Source organism: Pteronotus mesoamericanus, unplaced genomic scaffold, assembly GCF_021234165.1.
Source record: "Pteronotus mesoamericanus isolate MK-2021 breed Mesoamerican mustached bat unplaced genomic scaffold, CSHL_Meso_final contig_101, whole genome shotgun sequence".
In the NCBI taxonomy this organism is placed as follows: domain Eukaryota; kingdom Metazoa; phylum Chordata; class Mammalia; order Chiroptera; family Mormoopidae; genus Pteronotus; species Pteronotus mesoamericanus.
In genome coordinates this window covers 17,077,079-17,093,558 of record NW_026555001.1, presented here as the reverse complement: position 1 = coordinate 17,093,558, position 16,480 = coordinate 17,077,079, and the positions used below count along the sequence as shown (strand labels likewise).

The 16,480-nt window shown below is 40.3% G+C and overlaps 1 protein-coding gene across 6 annotated transcripts in view; it reads left to right on the top strand.

The window, feature by feature from the left end:
• NCOA1 (nuclear receptor coactivator 1) overlaps positions 1–16,261 on the top strand; it is a 201,552-nt gene extending 185,291 nt beyond the window's left edge. For 3 of the 6 annotated variants that reach the window (XM_054569013.1, XM_054569023.1, XM_054569030.1), the window contains exons 19-22: positions 876–1,047; positions 5,688–5,871; positions 9,738–9,827; positions 13,959–16,261. In XM_054569013.1, the coding sequence (XP_054424988.1) occupies positions 876–1,047; positions 5,688–5,871; positions 9,738–9,827; positions 13,959–14,129 (617 nt within the window). In that variant the 3' untranslated portion in view covers positions 14,130–16,261. Of the gene's footprint in view, positions 1–875; positions 1,048–5,687; positions 5,872–9,737; positions 9,828–13,816; positions 13,874–13,958 lie in introns of all 6 variants that reach the window. The other 3 variants (XM_054569049.1, XM_054569059.1, XM_054569040.1) reach the window with 3 other exon arrangements.
• The last annotated feature ends 219 nt before the right edge of the window (positions 16,262–16,480 follow it).

Genomic DNA, 16,480 nt, shown 5'->3' with positions numbered 1-16,480 from the left:
GACCAGAGATCAAACCCACAACCTTGGCATGTTGGGACAATACTCTAACCAACTGAGTACCTGGCCAGGGCTTATCAATTGATTTTCAATAGTTTAATCAATAACTGTCTTGAATAAAAAGAAATAAACTACCAATAGCTGCTACAGAATGGTTGAACAGAACAGAATGTCAAAAAAAAAAACAACGCTAAGTGAAAGAAGCCAGACACAGAACACCTCATGATTACATTTATTACATTTGCAAAAAAGGGCAGATTTGTAGAGATGGAAAGCAGAGCAGTGGTTGCCTTAGGCCAGAGGCGGAAGTAGGGATTGACTGCAAAGAGGTACAGCAAATAGGGAGCTGATGAAAATGTGTAAACTGGATTATGGTGATGGTTGCACAACTCAATACATTTATTTGAAAACACTGAGTTGTGCAATTCAATGGGTGGATTTGATGCTATGTAGATTATATCTCCATAAAGAAAAAAGGGGAGGAAGAAGAGCCCACAAAGATGACTGAGGAGTGGCAAGCAAAAATTTCTCATTGCACATGTGGATTGTTCTTATCTCTCCTTTTCAACTTACCTTTATTATACAAGTTATCTTTCATGTATGTTCATATGTCTTTTACACTTAAAAATTCATGCAAGCAAAAATAGAGCAGGAAGAAAATCACATGTAATCCTGGTATGCAAATCAACATCTTTAAAATAGAAAGCATTCTTTCAAACTTATTTTATATGTTTATCTGTCTATCCTGAAATTTCCTGCCTTATTTTTAAGGGACAGAAATTTTTTCTCTACTCTGTTGATTGGAATATTTCTAAAGATTCTTGTGTCTTAATAAATTTATAGTATATTCACGTAAATTAATCTGTGTCAATTTGCAGGAATGGTTCCCCAAGGTGAGGCCAACTTTGCTCCGTCTCTGAGCCCTGGGAGCTCCATGGTGCCGATGCCAATCCCTCCTCCTCAGAGCTCTCTGCTCCAGCAAACTCCACCTGCTTCTGGGTACCAGTCACCAGACATGAAGGCCTGGCAGCAAGGAGCAATGGGAAACAAGTAAGGGGCAGTTTTTGTATCCAGGCATCCCCGATACACTACAACACATAAGAATACCCATTTCTTCACATTCTAATAGGTTATTAGCTGCTGCAATTTGCAAATTCAAGGAACTGAATTTTATATTGTCAGCAAAGAAAAATAATGATTTTTAAGGCAAATCTGTATATTTATAGTACAGAAAAAGCGGCCTCAGGGCCCCAGCCTTTCATCCCAACCCCAGCACGCCTAAAGAATACGGGCAGTTCCTGTGAGGAACAGAACAGCCCTGGGACAGATGTAAAAATGAGTACTTTAAAAAAGTCTTTATAAAAGCACTTAACTGTCTTAAAAACCAAAGCAATAATGGCAAAATGGTAGAATTTAATAGAGCTGAATTCAGACAGGTTTTATTCTTCTCAGTATCGTTTAAAGATTTCATAGCAACAACAAGGGTTTCAAGGCTTCTTGGGTCATTCCGCCTTACCCAGCTTTTTGAATCTAGATTTTCAGTAGCCTCATCTTGCCCATTTTGCTTAGAATTATCTCACTAAAGTCATTTTCCTCCCCAGTCCTGGCTCCTGAACTTTTCACACATCATTTGGGGTTTTTAAGGGTTTTAATTTGGTTGTGTCTTGGTTCTAATGACAGGGAAGCCATTTGATCTGACAACATAATAAGTAAGGCAGTTAAAGTTGAAAACTCAAGACCATATTCTCTTAAAGTTCACCGAAAGGTGAGAGAGGAAATCTTGTTAGAGAACTCTGTAGCTCTCAGTGAGGACTGTGTGTAAGAAACTGTGTAACTCTCAACGGGGGCTGTGTAAATTAGGTAGAAATGGAACTGTCTGTGTAATATACAAAAAGAATTTTAGTCTCCTAATGTGATTCCAGCTTCCTAAAATCACATTAGATTGCGCGGTGCATCACTGTAATCGCTCCGTACCAGCACTCTCCACTCCCTCGTCGGCTCTCCCTCTTTCGCACTTGTGCCTAGTGACGTGCTCCCTATGAAATCCAACTTAAACTCTTGCTCCATTTCTGCACATAGGCATTTAAACGTGGCTTGAAAAAAAACATTGTCATGCTCTTGCTGGGTGGATCGGTTGGTTGGAGCGTTGTCCCATACACTGAAAGGTCGGGGGTTCACTTCCCAGTCAGGGCACATAACTGGGTGGCAGGTTCAATCCCCAGCTGGGGTATGCTTGCGCACTCGCTTGCGCTTTCCCCATCCCTGTCCCTTTCCCCCTCCCTCCTTTCCTCTCTCAAATCAATAAATATATCCTCAGGTGAGGATTAAAAATAATCATCATCATCATGCTGACAGGTCTGTTCCCCTTGACAGTTAAATTTGTTCAAAGACTAGATACTCTGTCACTTCCTTTCCTCCCAATCCTTGTTGAGTCAATCAGACATTTCATTCCTACCACTCCACCAAAAGTATTCTTGTCAAGGTCACTAATGTCTTCTACAATGCTAAGTGTAATGATCATCGGTAGCACTTGGCATATTTGAGCATTTATTCTTTCTTGGCACTCTTTCTTCATTTGGTTTCTGGAGCAAGTTTCTCTCTTGAGAAAGGTGACTCCCTTATTCTTTCTGTTTCCTCCTCTCCCTGACCTCCATTGGAGAGTCTCAGATCTCCTTCTAGGACGTCTTCCCCTTTTCTTCCCCCTGAGTTATATCATCCACTCTTACAGCCCTACATGTCTCTCTCTATGCTGCGATGCCCAGATACAAACCTCCAGCCCAGACTTCTCCTCTGAACCCAGTTCTGTAACACAGCTGCCTGTTCAGCATCTCCACATAGAAATCTCATAGGCATCTCAAACAACATGATGAAAACAAAGGTGACATTCTCCCTTAAACATGCTCCTCTTCCACTTCTCCCCATTTTAGTAAGTGGCTCTATTGTTCCAGTTATTCAGAACAGCATCTTTTCTCTTTTTCTTACATTCCCACATCAAGCATTCCATCCACAAATCATTTCAGCTTCTTAGCAGCTCTCACTTGTTACCTGTCCCACTTGCACACTTTGGTGCACGTCACCATCATCTGTTTCCTGGACCACTGCAGTAGCCTCCTGTCTCCCTGTGTCCACCCTTGCCCTCGCTGAAGTGACGCTTTTAAAACACACGGCAGTGTGCCAGTCCTTTATTCAGCACTCTCCCGCTTACTCCACACACACTATAGGGCCTATAAAGCCCCACTTAATCTTGCTCCTGGACACTTCTCTGACCTCATCTGCTATTCTCATCACTCACCCTGCCACACTGGCTTCTGTTTATTCTTCTGTTCCTCGGATGTGCCAAGTACATTGCAAACTCAGGACCTTTGCATTTTTAAATCCCTCTGCTGGAATGTTCTTCTCTCAGTAGCCACATGGTTTGCTCTCTCACACTTCAAGTCTCTACTTAAATGTCACCTTGTTAAACATAGATACTGAATGTCACCATAGTAAACTTTCCTGATCATCGTTTCTGAAACAACATCACTTCCCACCCCTAGTTCCTTCTTTCTCTTCTTTAGTGCTTAACACATGACAGCTTGTGTGTTAGTCTTGTTTATTTATTGTCTGTCTCTCCAATTAAAATATAAGCTTCATAAGCGCAAGGACTTTGTTTTTGCTTACTTCTGTGTGTCCATCCTTTAGAAACGGTAAGCACTTAATATGTGTCTCTTGAACGAATGAGTGCAGAGATCTCCTGTCCCTACCTAAGTCACTTCTTGGATTCAGATTCAAATGTGGACTTGATTCATACTTTAGCAGTAGCAGTTTCTGTGAACTTTGATTTTCTCAAATCATTTGAGAAAGAAAATAATCATCACCAACTTTTCAAACTTTCACACTTGCTTATTTGGTTCATGTGTAGGAGCTTATTGGTCAACACAAGCAGCATCTCTTTTGTGGCCACACATTGTCTCACCAGGAACAGGGAAAAATAGCACCTGCTGTCAATTTCCCAAGAGTCTAGTTAGTGACAAGAGTACGGGAAGAGAAGTAAAAGATAAAGAATCTTTAAGTAGAATGATGTGTTCAGAGACAGTATAGTATGATTCTTTTTCATTATCTCTCTGGTGGCACGAGAAATAAAGAGTTAAACCAAATCTGTTTGTCCAGGAACTGGACTGTGTTTCTGTGTAACACTAGTCGAAAGGGAGAGTCCTAGTGCTTATTAGCATTTTAAAGGCTACGGAGGCCTGTTGTTTAACCCTTTGTTTCTCAGGATTTGACCAGGAACTCCTCCCTGCTTGTTAGTACCTGTAATATCTGTCGAACCCACTTTAGGCCACAGTCTTCATTTTTTCCCTTTTCTCCCCAAGATTCAGGGGCTGCCAAACACTGTGGTAACTGCCAGGAGGTCGACCAGGAAAGCAGAGGGAAGGGTCTTTCCCGCTTTGGGCCCGAGCTGCCCGCAGCCCCACAGTCTAGTCCAGGACCTGGAACTGAGGCTGCAGAAGGGGCTGGTCTTCTTCCCATGGCAGAAGGAACTAAAATGGAGCTATTGGCAGGAGCAGTTTGAAATAACTTAATATACAGTCCCAAATATAAATTTGACAAGAAATTAAATCCTGAGTTTTTTCCCCAAGTATGACATCATTACAGCCCTTGAAGCTTCTGCATGCATTAACCTACAGAAGCCCTGAGACTCTGCAGTGGGGTTTGGGTATCGGTGGACAAATGAGCATTGTCTAAGGCAGAAATGTTCTCATTAGCAAGTGGGCGGGTACGCTGATAGGGTTTTTCCTCTCCTTTCGTTGTGGGGACACTACCTCACAAGTGTACATGCTGTGCAGACATTAATGGTTCACAGATGCATTATTGACCATTTCCTGGGCATATAATTTTCTTTGAGCACTTGTGTTTTATAATTACTTAGGGGAAAATTTGCTACTCTTCTTCAGACATGATGAATTGGCTGTTTCTCAGCCTGTTGATGTCAGTATGATTACCTTAATCTACTGGAAGCTATAAATGTCAGTACATCCTGCTTACTTCCCAAGAGCTAGCAAGGAATAGATAAGCTATTGATGGGGTAAATAATTTTTTTAATTAAATTCTCCATAATTGACATTAAAACAGGTAGTATTATACCAGCAGCTTATTGTTTAACAACTGATAATCATAAAACATTTGGTATTTTGTAAAACTTACAAAAGACACAATTCATGCATTCTCCTTTAGATGTGTATATTTGTATCACATAGAATTTTGTGGTTCACACGTAAAGTTTCAAGTTGTGCTTGGAGTTTATCCCATACTATTCTACCTACTAATAGAAACTGGTTTAATATTTGAGATCTTAGAATGATTTCGATGGTTAAACAGGTAAAATTCGGTTGTCTGGAAGATTTACTCATATGGAAAACTTCCTTTCTTAATTATTTAGATAATTGGAGCTTATCAACTCTGATACTAGGCCAGATAATTATAACTTATAATGAGCTCTTTTTCATTATTAAACCCCTGGAGCAGAGTTCAAAATGCATCTGAATTATACTTGATCCTTTTATATTATAATATGATAAAGCCTATGTGTAGCTTAATAATGTAAAGTACTTTCTTTGGGATTCTACCCAGTAATTAAGAAGGAGAGTCCAGTCATATTATCCCATGTTCATGATCAGTGGGTGTAACCGGGATTGTTTCTGAGTTAACAGCATGTTCGGTCAAGCTGTCCAGAGCCAGCCCGCACCTGCACAGCCGGGAGTGTACAACAACATGAGCATCACCGTGTCCATGGCAGGCGGGAACACAGGTGTTCAGAACATGAACCCAATGATGGGCCAGATGCAGATGAGCTCTTTGCAGATGCCAGGAATGAACACTGTGTGCCCTGAGCAGGTAAGTGGCACAACTGGCACACTTGCTACACACACACCACACCACATCGCACCACACCACAAATTACTATTCTAAGGAAAGTCAGGTGTGTTCGCAGTGACTCATCAAAAATAACCACACTTATTTATTCTTTCCCATTATCTTTTGATAACTACTATCCCTTAAGATATAAAATGGAAATTTTGACAGACCTTGGAAGATTTTAGTCTCATGAGATTTTAGTGTTTTAGATTTATTATAAAATGATACATATAATACATTGGCTTGGAATTTACTCCTTTATATTCTGAACACATTTTCTTTGTTTCTCCCTTTCAATTTAAGATTTATTTAGTACTTGATCTGTACGAAGATAGCTCCATAAGAAATAATACTAACAAGCTAGAGAGACGTAACATGAGCAAAGCAGCAGTTGACTAATAGGACAGAATAGCTGTGTAAGAGATGGATCCCCATAGACCATATATACTATGCCAGATGAGGGGTATATACAATTAGCTACTGAAGATCTAAAGGAAAAACGTCCCAATTAGGAAAAGCTTCAGGGAAAATTTGCCTACGGAAATGGAGTAGAAAACAGCATTTAAGACTGGTTATCACAGCATGATCTAGGCAAGAATAGAAGTTGAAAAGCCTGGCAAATATTAAAGGGATTTTATATAATATGTAGGACAGAATGAATGTAGTAGCTTTTTAGGGTGTTAAAGGCCATCTAAATGTTTAGAGTTTATCCAGAGCCTCCTGAAGAATTTTAAAGAGAGAATGACCAATTTCAAAGTGATAGTAAAGATCATTGGGGTAACTCCTTGTAGTTACGTTATCATTGTCAGCAACTACGAAGCAGACTGTGGTGACTAAGCTGTGACCGTGTAGCCGTAATTTACAGCAAGTCTAAAAACATGCAAACACTGGTTGCCTTTTCTTAGAGAAGTTCTTTCTGATATTAATTTTTTTAAATCCCTACTCCCCGGGTATTAGACAGTAAGCCTAAGGAGGTTAGCAGGGAAAAACCAAACAATTTAGTGATCCATATCTTACAGCAAAATATAAACACTGAATAGGATTGTTTCTTGTCCTTATTATCTTGTTCTTATTCAGTTATTAGAATTACTCACTATCTACAGTAGATTAAGATAAAATAATAAAAATATAATGAGTTAGGTTAAAGAATATTGCATTTAAAGTATATTTCTTATATAGTGGTCTTGCTTTTTTATTTAATTAGACATTCTGTGCCTTTTCAGCCAAGTTGTTAGCCCATTTACATTTAATGTGATTATTGATATGGTTGGATTTAAATGTCTTTTTTCTTTTTGTCCCATTTCTTGCCTTTTTTGTGTTTAACTGAATTTTTAAATTCATTTTATCTCCTTTGTTGGCTATATATACATATATGTGTGTGTATATCTCTGTTTTATAACGTTATTGTTGCTTTAGTTTATAGTATACATCTTTATCTTATCATCACCTGCTTTCAAGTGATACTAAATCACCTCCTATATAATATAAAAACCTGACAACAGGTTATCTCCCCCCTATGCTAGTGTGGTCATACAGACTGTATTTGGCCGTGTATTATGTGCACTTTTTGCCCAAATTTTTGAGGAAAAAATAAGAATGCAAATTATACACGGGTATAATAATCCCATGTATATAATGCGCACAAAAAACATGGGTTCACATTATACATGGGAGCACATTATGCACAGCAAAATACAATATTATGTATACATATCTGACAAAATATTGTCAGTACTTTTTACTTTAAACAAATTATATTTTCTAAAAATTTCAATAAGAAGTCTTTTACATTACTCATGTAGTTATTTCCAGTGTTCTTCATTCCTTCGTGTGGATCCAGATTTCCACCTGGTATCATCTTCCTTCTGCCTGAAGGTCTTTATCCAACAGTTTTTATAGTGTAGGTCTGCAGGCGATGGATTCTGTCAGCTTCTGTATGCGTGAAAAAGTTTCTTGTTTCACCTTCATCTTTGAAAGTTCTTTGCCCTGAATTCCAGGTTGGCAGTTTTAGCTTTTAGTACTTCAAAGTACTTGAATACTGCAGTATTTATGATGTGATATCTGCTGTCATTTGATCTTTGTTCCTCTGTACATGATTGATTTGTTTTTCCCTTTCTGGCTGCTTTTAAGGTTACTTACTTTATCACTGGTTTTAAGCAATTTGATTATGCTATACTTCAGTGTGATTTTATTCATGGTTTTTGTGCTTGCTTGGGCTTCAGTGAGCTTCTTGATTTATGGATATATAATTTGCATCAAATTTGGAAAGAGATCAGTCACTATTTCTTCAAATATTTTTCCCGTCGCCACCCCCGCCCCTCCTGCAGAGACTCCGGTTACACAAGCAACAGGCCACGTGGAGTTGTCCCACGGCTCACCGGTTGTCTGGGTTCAGGGGTCTGGGGCGCGGTGTGAGGCCGACACTTTCTTCTCGCTGTGTCTCATTTTGGAGAGTTTCTATTGCTATAGCTTCAGGGTCATTGATCTTTTCTTTCGCAATGTCCGACATTTTAATTTTTCATTTCAAACATTGCTATTTTCACCTCTAGAAGTTCAGTTTGGACCTTTTTTGTATCTTCCATATCTCTAACATGATCAGTCTTTCTTTAACTTGTAGAATATGGCTATTAATACAACCATCTTAATATTCTTACCTATCAATTCTATCCATCCTTTTGGGGTTGGTTTCAATTGATTGACTTTTCATTATATGTCATATTTTTCTGCAACTTTGCATGGCTGATTTTTTTTATTGAATGCTAGACATACGAGTTTCACCTTGTTGATATTCCTATAAACGTTCTTGGGCTTTGCTTTGGGAAGTGGTGAAGTGACTTGAAAACAGCTCAATCCTTCAATGTCTTGCTTTTTTCTTTAGTGGGGCGAGAGCAGTATGTAGTATAGGGCTAACTATACTCTGCTACTGAGGCAAAACTTTTCAAGTATGCTTCTTGATACCACATGAATTACAGTGTTTTCTTCTACCCTGGCTGGTGGGATCAAGACCTATTCCCAGCTCTGTGTGTCCTTCGGGAATTGTTCCATGTAAATCTTTTCAGGTGAACCTATTCTCTGCCTTGGGTAGCTCCCTGACATCCCTTAGCTGATCGATACTAAGCTGTAGCCTCGAGGGGAACTGCAGACCCTCTCAGCACTCTCTCTCTGCGGAGCTCTCTTCCATCTGGTATTCTGCATGGTGAATACCAGCTGCGTGGCCATCTCAGACTTCCAGCTGCATCTTCTCAACTCAGAGCACCTGCCAGGCTCTGCCTAGGTTCCCTGTCCCCACGCTACAACCTGGAAGTTCTCTTCAGGCAGTAGGCTGGGGTAATCATAGAATTCATCTCAATTGTTTCCCAGCTCTTAGGGATCACTTTTCTTTTCTTGCCTTTGTCCAGTGTCTTGAGTGCCTTCATTTCATACATTTTGTCCAATTTTTTAGTTGATTCAGGCAAAGGATAAAAAATCTGATCCCTGTTAGTGAATCTTGACTGGAAGTGAAAGTGTTTTGCTAATTAACTTTTGTGTGTTTGAGTTAACTTTTTATTGAAGAAACATATATATATAAGAATATACAAAAGTATACAACTGGATAAATTTTCACAAACTGAACACACCTTTCTAACTACCACCCACATCAATATTACCAGCACCCCAACGTTCTCCCCACACTCCTACAAAGGGAACTGCTGTCCTGACTTCTAACAACATAGTTGGTTGTTAAGCTTTTTATTTCTGTTGTCCTTCTATTACTTTTCTGTCAGTGAGATTGTTTTTCATTGAAGAATTCTCTCTTAAACTCAAACAACTAGCTTGTAATTTAGTCTTGTACTTATCTTTGATAGATCAATGACTCAGCACTGAGACACACAGGCCTCTACTGCAACCAGCTTTCATCTACTGACCTTCTCAAAACTGAAGCAGACGGAACCCAGGTCAGTAAGAAAAGCCTAAGCCCAGAGCTGTCAGATGCACCCTAGAGACACAGGACGGTTTGCACAGCATCGCGGTTAAGAGCCTGACCTTGGGGTCAGGCCTGGGAGTGAGTCCTGGCTGTGCCCTTCGTAGCCGCGTCATCTGGGGCATGCTAGGGAACTGTCCTGAGCTGCTGTGTAACCAACAGAACTAACAAAATACCTGCCTAAAGGATTGTTGAGAGGGTTAAATGAGATAAGCTTTCAGAAGGTTTAATTTAACGTGGCCACTAATTATTATTTTGTAAATATAGTGCTCAAATTCATATGTAATCAAAATACCTCAGAAGATCTCAGTAAATTCAAATAAAAATGCCTGCTATGTACTCTGCCTCCTTTTAGACGTTCATTTTAAAACCATGTAAAAAGCGTGGGTGGCCACTTCCCTATATTAACCTAAATTTAGAAATGTTGGAAGTTTTAATTCACTTCAGTAACTTTGGCTGAGTCCTTAGTCTCTTAATCAATATTTTTTTAAAAAATTTTTGAATACCACATTGTGTTAAGGTGGTGATACAAAGAAGCATGAGACATGTTTGCCCTTTAGGTGAACTGTGTGAAGAAGTGAGGAAAAAGGAGTTACATTTGTGAAATGCTTATAAGATCTGCCAGGCACTGTGCTAGGGACTACGCTTTATCTCATGTAAGCCTCACCATGACCCTGTGAAGGAGGTAATGTTCCTTTTTTTCACAGATGAAGAAACAGAACCTGAGGGGATTTAACTGTGTGCACAATTCACAAAGCTAGAAAGTGACAGAGCTGAGGTTCAAACCCAGGTCTTTCTAACACCGAAGTTCATGCTCTTTCTGCTGTACCACTTAGGGCCTGTTAAAAGATAACACATAGACATATGCACATAAATTGTCCCTTAATCAAACAGGATAAGCTCAGGTTTTTGTTACAAGTAACAAGAGCCATAAGTGTTAAGTAGAAGAAATTGCTGAGATGGTTAGAAGAGCTGTACAGGAGATAGGACTGAACTGGACCTTGAAGGGTAGTTAGCAAGGCCCAGTGAAGGAGAAAGGTATTCTGGTTGATTGTTGGGGGCCGGGGTAGGGGTGAACTTGAAAGTCTAGGGGTTTGAAGTGGAGGGCACAGAGACAGGGAAACAGTGATTTCTTAGCATAGCCCTGGGAAACCAAATTCACTGAAGACAGGTAAAGAAAGGGTTTGTAATAGAATTCATGAGAATTAAAATGGGTAAAGTAGATTGGGGTAAACTTCCAGGGGCCTTGAATGCTAAACTTAGGGATTTGGAATCGGTCCTTCAGATGAAGCTCCATGGCTGAAAGGGAACTGTGATCAAAGAGCCAGCCTAGGCTTCATCCTGAGGAGGGAGGAGGGAAAGGAGGGGCGCTGGGCAGCCAGCTCGGGAGGGGCAAGGTCAGTTAGGAGGCTGTGTCCACAGTGTGCGCATTGGGAAACAGGCTGAGTCCTGCGGGGCTGAGGAGGGGGGACTTTGTGATGGGGAAGATGAAGCCTTCATTTACTAGAAGTTTGGTTCTTTTTTAATTAAAGATTTTTATTTATTTTTAGAGAAAGGGGGAGGAAGAAAAAGAGGGAGAGAAACATTGATGTCTGAGAGATGCATCAACCCATCCATTGGTTGCCTCTCAGACACTCCCAATTGGAAATGGGGCCTGCAAACCAGGCATGTGCCCTGGCTGGGAATTGAACCGGCGACCTTTCAGTTCACGGGCCAGTGCTCAGTCCACTGAGCCACACCTGCCAGGACACCAGAAGTTTGTTGTTTTTTTTTAAGTCTCACACCTACAGAGTGATATACTGGGCAGCTCAACAAATTAGTTAAAACAAAGCAACCAATAAAGTTCCTGAGCCCTGAGACAGTATTTGGCATGAAGTAAAAACTATGCTGGGAAATCTTAAGAGGTTGGGCCTCGGCTTTCACACTACTCTTCCTACCTGGCGAATCTGAAGCTTCATCTGCATCTTGCGTTGCCTATCTGTGAATGTGGAGCAATATCAGAAGTCCTTTGAGGTCTGGTTCAAGAGACCTTGTTTTTAAAGTTCAAAATGGCTGAGATGTGTACTTTTTAAAGTTTGGTTTAATCTTTTTAATTTTTTAAAAATTGCAATACAGACTATCTTTCAATAAAGCATTCTTTTTTAAAGAAGCAAAATTTTCTCTCTATTTTTTTTTTCATGCCTTTATTGATAATGTTTTTAAGTGTTTGGGGACAGACCCATCTTTTGCTCTGCCCCAGTATTTCATGTGTTGAACTATCTAAGCATGAATTTTACATTAATTGTTTTTAAAAATCAGTACCTAAAAGCGCTATAGTGTGTGCTCATTGTAATTTCAGTGGCAGAATCTTCTTTCTGTTGTAGCCCATCATGAAATCTCTCCCTGTTCTAGTGTTTTTGTTTTTGCCAAATGGAAGTTGGTCACTGAGTTAAAAAGAAGCATAGAGACAGATGTAGAGAACAGGAGAAGGAACAGAACAGGGAGAGGAGGACCGGGGTAGGACTGGGGGCTGGCTGTGTCTGGAGCACTGGGATGAGGAGGAGGCCAGACAAAGGAGGGGACAGGAAAGGAACACAGGGTAGAGAAGAGGGCTGCGAGGGGGAGCCACGACATGGGGAGAGAGGAAGGCCGGCGCAAGCCTGAGGAGGAAAAGTAGGAATGAGGAGTTGAGAGAGTGACGGTTGGGGGGGACACGGAGAGTTGGTGTATTTTACATACACAAGAAAGAGCCCCAAAGAAAACAACAAATGGGAGCATATGAAGACAAGAAGCAAGATTTCAGAAACTGGAGGAAGAGGAGGATGAAGCAAGGGAGGCTAAGGAGAGAAACGATGCTAATCTAAGTGGAGATTTCATTCATCGGCAGTAAGAAAGCTTAGGGGTGCCTGCGTTAGCTGAGAGAGCAGGCTGGAGGTGTCGCTGGATCGAGAGGACCGGGGCCAGACTCACATAGCAGTCGGATTGTCGCGACATTTGACATTTGGCCAGTGAAGGGTGATGGAAAACAACTTTTATCCAATTAAGTTAAATTTTTTTCAGAAAACCTGAGTGTGATTGTAGTGAATTAGTGAAGAATGGCCAAAAACTGCATCACTAATCTAAAATACTTTAGGAACCTATTAAACACAAGGCACAAGTTTGCCAAAAGCTTCAGACACTTAATTAGATGTACTTAGATGACTGAGAAGGCATCTCCACTCTTTGTCTGGAACACTCACAAGTGCAATAGTGGCCTTCATTAGTTCTACAAATAACTTTTTAGTAAGACTGATTGGTAAAGACTAACTTCTGGTTGTGTTTCCCCAATAGAAAATGTTAGAACTATGCAACTGTAGACCTTTTAAAGGAATACTTGCATTATTACTGAAAGTAATTAAAGGGAAAATTCACACTGTTCTCAGCTAGAGGTTTACTGTTATTTTTAGCTCATGTGTTTAAATGGATTGTCTATCAGGAAAAAAAGTTAAATATAAAATTGTTCTGCTAGTATTTTGCTGTAAGTCTAAAGGCAATATATAAAGAAACCATGTAATAGTACATTTAGATACTACACAGACCTTCTGGACATTAACTTTAGTAATGCTGATGTCCTGTTACTGAGTTGTGGTGGTTTTATTTTGCTAATACTGGGTTAAAGCCCTTAATTTTCTAACGTCATATTTTTTATCCTATTAAAGTCATCCATAGAATGCTTTGAAACCAGTTTTCCAAATAACATGCATGTGTGCGTGCGTGCGTGCGTGCGTGCGTGTGTGTGTGTGTGTGTGTTTTAAACCCACCACTGGATACCCAGACTCTCAACCTGGGCTTTTCCCAATCTTGGCAATATTAGCAACAGTGCTCACTCTCAGTACTGATGGCAACCCTGTAGGAGGCTTGACCATTCCGATTTTCATTTTATTTTTAAAGTGTGAACTTTCCAGAACCCTGAGCAAAATGAGTGCAGCAATTTTCTTTTTGTAGGACAAGAAGACAGAAGAGTTCTTCTCTGTGGTGACTACAGACTAGAGGAATGCTCTAGTGAGTTTCCACTTCAAGTAGTACCCACTCATAAGCCGGGGGGGCAGACCCTTCTGTCTAAACACATCTTTTATTTGTGTTCCAGCAGGTGCAACAGGTTCAGGTGTTTGCTGACGTCCAGTGTACAGTGAATCTGGTAGGCGGGGACCCTTACCTGAACCAGCCTGGTCCACTGGGAACTCAAAAGCCCACGGCAGGACCACAGACCCCCCAGGCCCAGCAGAAGAGCCTCCTTCAGCAGCTACTGACTGAATAACCACTTTTAACGGAATGTGAAATTTAAATAATAGACATACAGAGATATACAAATATATTATATATTTTTCTGAGATTTTTGATATCTCAATCTGCAGCCATTCTTCAGGTCGTAGCATTTGGAGCAAAAAAAAAAAAGGAGTTCACTTTTATTGGGAGAATGAGAGATGTTTTTGTTTCTTTCTTTGTGAGGCCTTGGATATTGAAAAATAACAAGGCAGAACAGTTGGACAATCTATTTCTTGAGCCAAATTTAATTATTCTTATTTTTATAATCAGTCATTGGCTTCTTATCTGGATGAAGGCCTTTGGAGGAGAACCAAAACGACAAGTTCCAAGGGGAAGACAAAGTTCCGCCTCTGCTGGCTCCATTCCGACTCTGCCCAGGAGGAAGGCCCGGCGGGGCTTTGCCTGTGCCCATCCGCCAAAGGCTGCCACGTGTCTCCAAACCCACAGCCCTTCCTGACCCCCGGGCAGCTTGTGTGTACAATCAGCTTCTTCGAGCAAGTCTGTATCTGTTGGCTTCAAGAGAATATTTTGCCTCCACATATGTACCCCTTCTCCTTTTTTAAAAAGATGGATTTAAACCAAGATGCCTCCAGGAATGAGAATGAAATGAGTGTATTCACAGAGGAATCCAAAAAATACAGTTTGGGGAAAATGCAATAATTTTTGATGAAATGGGTGAAGGACAAGAAGCGAGTTCTGTCAATTATTGTAGATACAATTTTCTGATTAAATCTGGAAAAAAAAAAGCAGCCTGTTCTTTCTGCTTTTATTGTATTAACAGCTGAGGTAGCTAAAGTTATTTAAAATAAAATTAAATTTATGATCCAAGTAGCTTATTTTTCCCTTTAAATCTCACTGTAAATATATTTGATTTCTTGTAGAAACTTACTTCCGTCTGTTTAATTTTATGGCTTTATTATTATACCCTTGATTTTTCTATATTTGTGTGTGAAATATAACATTGATTGAATTGCAGTTACATTTGGCTAGTGATATTTTGTTATTTTAATAACTGTGACACCATGTACGGATTTACTTTGAGGTTCCGATCCAAATGGCAGTGGCCAGGAAGCGCTGCTCCAGATGAGCTAGAGTGCACCGCCCTAGAGTGTCTCTGGGGTCATCTAACCCGAGAGCAGTGTGAGCAGCTCTCACCAGAAGTGCATGGGCTACTTCTACAGAGAAACAGTAGTACTCAAAGAAAATCTTCTTACTTTTTTTTAGATTGACTTTGGGAATTTGAATTTTCATCAGTGCAAATATAAATTTATCCTGCTGTGAGGCCTAATTGGTACCATATTTTCCCTTTGTGTCTTGTCACTCTGCCACATCTTGTCTCATCCTGGCCTGAGTCAAGGACCCAGTGAACTGACTTTCTAGTTCTAGAAGTTCTACTGCAAGGCCAGGAAAGCTTGAGAAAGGTACTGTGGAAGAAGCAGAGATAGACCCCATCACCCGCCTTTCCCTGCACTCCTGGGCCTGAGAATGACGACAGCACCTGACGTTGCGCACCAGCTACCTCTGCTCCACGGCAGAGCAAAGGCCATGAGAACTAACAGTGGAAGAGGAGCTTGGACTCAGACATCAAGGAAGAAGCCATTTTCCCAGGTCCTCCTCTCTGCATCTCACCACCCCTAGTTACAAATAACTCCATTGAACAGCATCTATTCAGAAAGTATACGAATCAAAAGATTGGTGGAAGGGCTCACATGGGTAGCAACTATGAAAGAGAAATAAGACATTCAGTTACAAACATTATCTCTTTTAGTTTTTCAGAAAATGCATCCCTGATTTCATTCATTCCCAGCTTGAAAGCCCAGCCATATTATTCTAGTCCCTACCAAACTGCTCTAGGATGTCATTCCTGTTCTGTTTGTGACAGTTAGACGTGCAGACTTCAGGAAGTTCACCTTTAACTTCAGCATTCCAGATGAAGTTTCCTGACTCAGTACTTTTGCATAAGGAACTAGAAAAAAAAGTGGTAAGGAGAATTGGAGATGCTAACATCCTCCCCATCCCAACTGCACCTTAAAGTATGCATGTCACCTTCAAGGTTTTATAATTGCACTGTTTGTTTTATGTATGTACAGATTAAAATTATTGCTACATTTGAGGAAAATAAAATTGCTTGCTTCTATGTAATTCCTGTCATTCCACAGGAAATGCACTTTTCCAGCTACTGAATAGAATTTGTTTAACAACCTCATGGGTTGCCTCTTCATTTACAGGGAAGAAATGAAACCTACATCCTGCAGGAATTGCCAAAGCCTAAAGTGACTAATGGGTAATTAAAGGATAATAAAAGAAAGGACCGCTGAGGCCAAAGATCCTTGAAGTCACCCT